Consider the following 6749-nt stretch of genomic DNA (forward strand, 5'->3'; position numbering starts at 1 on the left):
CTAGAAGTTCTATGAAAATTTCCCTGTTTAAGGTAAAAAAAAAAAAAAAGAACCACGTTTATTCATCTACATAGCCTCATCATAACTTCAATATAGAAATCATTTGCCATGTGTCATCAATTCATGATAGCATGTGTTGTATCAGTTACAGGACTTTTGTGCAAACTTTAGCTTCCTATAAGACATTTATGATTCAATGATTTTGGTGCACTCCCAATAAAGATGTTCAAAGTAATTTGATTCAGCTTCGTCTTGATTAGATCGAGGAACTCAAGCCAATATGCGCCAACTCCCGAGTTGGACTTTCTGGTCACTTCAATGTTGTCCTAATCCAAATCTTTACACTAGGAAAAAGAGTTCAACCAAAAAAAGATTGCAGTATTAAACTGGCCTCTGAGAGAGGAATCGAGACATAAAGTTTTCAATACGTAGAAATTCATTAAACAACTGATAATATTTACATCGATCGATTATTGGACCACACCATTAACATATGATATTATCATAACTCATAGGAGCAAGCACACAATATATTTCAGGTTTGCACATGGTACAACCTTCGTCGAGCTTACATTTATTCAATACACTAACTGGAGATCTTGGAACTTCCAAACACACATGTTCGTGCCATCTATGATGACAATTTAGCACCCCTTCATTTGAGATGGTGAGTCTCAATATCCTTAGTGACATGAAGGCAAAAGTCCATCAGAGTATTTGGATCTGGGATATTGGGATTCTTTTTCTCATACTCCAAGGTCCATGTAACCAAGTTGCTTTTGCCATGGGTATCAACATGAACTGTTATGATGAAGGTCTTGTATAACTCCAGCAGATCTCCTTCAATCACCTTGAATGTGATTGACCTCTTTGCCTCATCTATGGCCTGGATAACCTCTTTGGCCACTTTCTTTTTTCCATCTAAAAAAATTGAAGAATTGAATGAGAAGAGTGTGAAGCTCTAAAGATAAAAAAACAAAATTCAGTAATTATTAAGGCCAAGAAAAATAAATTTTCCTAGTGGCCGGCCTCACAACCAAAGATTGTTAACAGTTGACCTTTACTTGAGCCTTTCAATTTTATCTTTCAATTTTTTCTAGCAGGTGATGATGAAATTTAAGAAATGACGAGGGAAGAAGGACTTGAACCAGGCACCAAGATCATTTGTGAGTTGAAAACTTTGCTCAAATAGATCTAAGCATTATACATGCATGCAGAATCATAAACAAGAAAAGATGGAAATATTTGAAAGGGACAACGAAAAGAAGGGAAATCAGGAGGAAATTCAGATACCGTGAGTATAATTCCAGAAGATGACAGATCCGACGGTTCCCCAATTACCATCATGCAGCTCACAACCTTGAATATGAGTAGGGCTCATGGTAGATACATGGTGTGGTCTGTGCCTAAAAATTTCATGAAACACATCTCCATCGGATTTTATCTCGATTTGGTTAACGAGCTTACCAGTAAGACTCATTTCTTCTAGCTTTTTTTAGCCAAGAAAATATGACTACTGAAGGAAGAGGGGTGAGGGAAAGCTAAAGACTGAAGGGCTTTTTATAGTCGAGTTGTCTGCATTATTTAAACGCCAAAACGTCATAGTGTACTAAGGGCCAGCTGTGTTTGTCTCGTTTGAGTTAAAGCTTGAATTGGCTTAAGGAGCCATTTGGTTTGAATTTCACAGTTACTGTCATTATCTGTATCATAGGGTGATCAATGATAATAGATTTTGATGAAAACCCATAGTATATTTATAAAATGGATTTTATAATTTATAATTTATATTATTTCTTTTTTTTTTATCCATTTGTTGGAACCAGTAGAAACGATGGCATTTTTTTCTTATTTTTACATTTAAAGAGAAAAAGATAAATAATTAAAATGGCATTTTGTTTTCCAATTTTTATATTTAAGGAGAATAAGATGGGTAATGAAGATGATTTCCTAGTGAAGGCGATTAATCACAAAACCCAAAGAAGAGGCCTATCATTCCCATTAGCCTCAAACAAACATCATATATGGGTATAATTGAATTTGAAACTCGTGTTGAAACCCAATTACCAAAAATCCCCTAATTTTTTAATGGATTGGGTTGTGCGCCTTATGTAAAGACCAAAAAGCCTCAACTAGGGTATTCACGGTAAATGTTTTGTTGCAAAAATTTCAATAATGAAAAATGTAACTGACAAAATGTTTTTCGTGCATTACATTTATCTACTTCTCATAACATATTGCATAGACATCATTAGGAGTGCAAACGAGTCGAACCGAATCAAGTTTCGGCCTAATCGAGCCAAGGCTCAACATAATTTTACGAAACTCAAACTCGAGTTCGAACTCGAGCTCGAACTTAAAAAATAAAAAATAATTTTATTTTTAAAAAATGAATAAAATAATAAATTTTAATAAATAATAAAATATTAGGGATATTTATATGTAATTTTACTATTAAAATAAAAAATACATATAATCGAGCTCGAGCCTACTCGCGAATTAATGAGTTACCATTCAATGGGGGTATTTTTGGAGTTAACCCCATTAATGAGTTAACTCCAAAAATACTCAACAAATAATGGTAATACTTGGGCAATGATTAGGATCCCGTTGGGACCCATAAAGTGGAAATACATTTTTTTTTTTTGGTATCATCAATGTTGTTAGATCCGGACCGGATCTGTCGGTTCGATTGGTCCGACTGTGAATTGGTCTTTTTTTCAAATTGGTTTGTAGTATAAAACTGATTTGATAAAAAACCTATTGAAATCGCAAAAAATCAACTAAACCAATGACCCAATTCGACTGGTTGATCCAGTTCTTAAACTTTTCTTTTTTCTTTTCCCTAAACATAATTTGAGTTACTTAAATTGTAATATTTTCATTTATTAATAGGAATAAAAAAAGTTACCCATTTAGTGTAAATATCAAAATCACTCACTTTCTTAAATAATTTTTAAATCAAGATATTTTCATTCCTATGATCTCATTAATTTAGCATCGTGATTCCAACTTGTATTAATTTGTTTTAATTTGATTTTTCAAGTAGTTTTGGAGAATGGGCATATTTTAACCATGAATTTACATTTTTATATATAATTATTAGGTGTATATTTGATTGCATGTGTAATATTTTTGGAACATTTTTCATGATTGGCCAAATATAACCAAGAACTTAATTTCAATATTTTTGAAACTTATAAAAATATATAATAATTATAACATCATGCTGATATCAGCAGATCTTTGAGAACGGTTCAATTGATCTAACCAGTTGACCCCTGACCAAATAGTTTAGCTGAGTCGCTATCGGGTCCGAGTTTAACAAAATTGGTTATCATTTGGTGGTGCATGATTTACCAATCCATCAACCAATATTACGAGCACTACAACTAAAGTACTCTTATTTTCTTGGCATGCATTGCAATTGCACTTTTATTTTTTTTGTTTTGTTTTTGGGATATAAATTATCCTTAAAAGTTGTACTTTATTCTAGTTGGAGTAAAATATCATCAGCGCTAAAAAAAAAGCTTTTTGTTCTCTTTTTCTTTTTTTTTTCCCTCTTCCCCACGAAAGCAAGTAAATTTATATTTGAGAGAGAGGCAACAAAATTAGACAGGTTAAATAAATCCTTAGTTTTCTTTTTTCTATTTAGAATGCTACTGAAGCACACAAGTGAAAATCTCCCTGTATTATTCCATTTCTTATTTTTATTCAACTTAGATCTAGGGCAATGAAATCAGAGATATGAAAAGATACATATAAAAAACCAACAAAGGAAAATAGAGGGAAAGACAAACCTTGCATTATGAAAAAAGTAAACAAATAATAATATAAGAACAATAAGAAAAGGAATAACAAAATAGAAGGCTTATTGGACTTTTCATAGATGTATTGGGTTAATATTAATAATTTTTTTTCTACAATAGATGATTTGACATTTGAGCTACTAGTCTTACCCAGATAAGTTCCAAAGTAGGTTAATTTTGTATATTAAGTAATTTTACTTAATTAACTCCATGTGTATAATTTGGAACCAATGTAACCGTAACTGTCTGAATAACAAAATAATCACATTAATGTTTATAGTACAGTGCAATCTTAACACATGATCGGCATTCTCCATTATTTTCACGAGTCGTGCCAACAGCACTAGGCACTCCATCTTTTACTATCCCTGCATTTTCGTGAATTTTGTCCATGAATAAGAAGAAAGCATGGTGTTGGAAATTAAGAGTTAAATGTCAATATATAGCTAAAACCTCCAGGATGAGGACTTTATGTAAGTAATGAAATCGGTTTTATGCATGTAAAAATACCATAACAACACTTAGGCATAAATTATAAAGCCCTCGTTTTATTTATGTTGCACAAAGATTCTTATAACAGCTGATAGATTGGTTACAGAATTACTAACATATCAAAACAGTACAACAAGCAAACACACAATTACTTAAGTCTTCCACATTGGACATATACCACAACCTTTTTCATCAAGTTCACATCCTTCACAACATATGCTTACAAATATAGCAACTTGTAATCAAATTTATGCTTCATATGATCATGATTCGGAAATCAAAGGCCCTTCATTTGAGATGGTGAGTCTCAATATCCTTTGTGAGTTTGGTGGCAAGGTCTACTATAGTTGTTGGATCAGGGACGCTCTGATTCAATTTCTCGTACTGGAGGGTCCATGTAACCAAGTTGTTTTGGCCATGATTTTCAACCTGAACAATAAAGGTGAAGCTCTTGTACAACTTCAACAGGTCTCCTTTAATCACCTTAAATGTGACTGACTTCTTTTCCTTATCTATAGACTCAATTATCTCCTTCGCCACCTTCTTTTGTCCATCTGAAAAGACGTGAATAGTGGAATTAATTAACCGATACGTTATGTATTGGATTTCGAAGCCGAAAGGCATAATTTTAAACGGCCAAAGTCTCGCCAGCGCAACTTTAAGCAACGTAGACTTGTTGAGTATTTAAGAATACATAAGCAACTTATAGAGCAAAAAAAAAAAGTATTAAAATTGTAATAAGTAAAACGATGGAAAGAATCAGAAACTTACCGTGAGTATATGTCCAGAAGATGATAGATCCTACTGTTCCCCAATCACCATGATGCAGCTCACAACCATGAACGATATCAGGGCTTATGGAGGACATTTCATGTGGTTTGTTTTTGAAGAGCTCATGAAACACATCTCCACTGGACTTAATTTCGATTTGGAAAACCTGTTTACCAGTTAGACTCATTTCTTCAGAGATCTATTAACCAAGAAACGAAGACTGATGAAAGCAAGGGGTTAAAAATGGTTTAGGCATGAATAATTGAACATGAATTTATATCAATGAGAAAAATGCTGTTTTCTTTTCTTTTGTTTGCATATCGCTTTCGCACTATCTTACTTCATAGATCATGCAGTAGTGCAATGTACTATCATTTATTAAATATTCTGACTATTTTAGAATATAAAATTTATAAGGATATTGTTATAGAATTAGTCTGGGCGTTATTTGATTCCATACAAGAAGTTTTGCAATCCGTACTGTTGGTGATGTATATTTTTCCCTTTAATCCAAGTAAAACATACAAAGGATGCTTCTTCTTGCTTGGGAGAACAAAAAGTTCTAAAGAGGGAAAAAAAAAGAGAGCAAAAGCCCTTTTGCCATCCCCAGTTCGGAAGTCTTAGAGCTGCCTATGGAGCATGGAAAATACTTAGATTAGCAGTGCAGCCATCAAAGATCCATATCACCAATTGTGACTACTTACATGGCAACATGGTTTGTAAATAAGCTCATAAATCGTGGATCATTCAAGAATTTTCCATAAAGTATAGAGGCTTTGCATAGGCGAGCAGTAAATCCTAGCCTATTAAATTTGGACAGGATATACTGTTCATATGTTTAATTGTAGCAAATATATCTTTCATAAGTACTTCATTTAGGTAATGTGTATATGGTATGGCCTATGGGTACTAAAATTGCCATTTGTATACTTTCATGAATTATTTTCAACTTTGGTGACGCTCATTCAATTTGTAAACGATTTTTATGATCAAACAAGGTAACTTTTGTTTCGAAGAAATAGATCTGCAATCTTACTATAATTCTTTGGTCATACTTAAATTGTTAATCTAGCATAGGGACTTTTTAATGTATAATACAGGCTTCAAGAAATTATGAACAATAAAATACAAGTGATCGAAACAAATAAAGCACTTACAAAAAAAATAAGTTAGGGCAAAATACACTTTACCCCCTTATGGTTTATCGATTTTTTATATAACCTCCATATGGTTTCAAAAGCTATACATAACTCCCTCATAATTTGGATTAAAATATCAAGATGACGGAATTTGCATACCACAATGGAGCCAACTAAAATGTCAAAAGTATTCCTATGTAAGGTTAAAAATTATTTATTAACTATGAGGGGATTATGTATATATTTTGAAAATTATAAGGGAGTCATATGGTAAAACATAAAACCATACAATGTTAGAGTGCCATGCATATTATGTTTACATATTTTAGTCACTTCAACCATTTTAGTTTTATGGGTTCCGTTACAAATGATCATTTTCGTTACATTGATACTTTAATCCAAACTATAAGGGAGTTATATATAACTTTTGAAACTATAAAGAGGTTATGTGAAAATTTACTAAACCACAAGGGGGTAAAGTGTATTTTGTCCAATAAATTAAGTAAAAGTTAAATACGTAAAATACTTAGAAGCCAAGAAG

At 32.5% G+C, this 6749-nt stretch overlaps 1 protein-coding gene across 1 annotated transcript; it reads right to left on the reverse strand.

The window, feature by feature from the left end:
- Positions 1 to 418: 418 nt before the first annotated feature.
- Positions 419 to 5271, reverse strand: LOC113719306 (kirola). Its single transcript, XM_027244512.2, has 4 exons — positions 5070 to 5271; positions 4591 to 4852; positions 1294 to 1469; positions 419 to 921 (listed from the first exon to the last, which is right to left on the reverse strand). Exons 1-4 carry the CDS (start codon positions 5254 to 5256, stop codon positions 656 to 658), a joined length of 891 nt encoding a protein of 296 aa, XP_027100313.2. The 5' UTR covers positions 5257 to 5271; the 3' UTR covers positions 419 to 655.
- Between the last annotated feature and the right edge of the window lie 1478 nt (positions 5272 to 6749).

Source organism: Coffea arabica, chromosome 11e (assembly GCF_036785885.1).
Source record: "Coffea arabica cultivar ET-39 chromosome 11e, Coffea Arabica ET-39 HiFi, whole genome shotgun sequence".
NCBI classification, from domain to species: Eukaryota; Viridiplantae; Streptophyta; class Magnoliopsida; order Gentianales; family Rubiaceae; genus Coffea; species Coffea arabica.

What these genes read in the sequence shown, in the direction of transcription:
- LOC113719306 (XM_027244512.2), bottom strand. Translation starts at nt 5,256, where the DNA reads ATGAGTCTAACTGGTAAACAGGTTTTCCAAATCGAAATTAAGTCCAGT. An exon ending in ATTGAGACTCACCATCTCAA is followed by an intron (nt 1,470 to 4,590) that starts ATGAAGGGCCTT and finishes AATGAGTCTTAC; the next exon opens with TGGTAAGCTCGTTAACCAAA. An exon ending in CTTCTGGAATTATACTCACG is followed by an intron (nt 922 to 1,293) that starts GTATCTGAATTT and finishes CAATTTTTTTAG; the next exon opens with ATGGAAAAAAGAAAGTGGCC.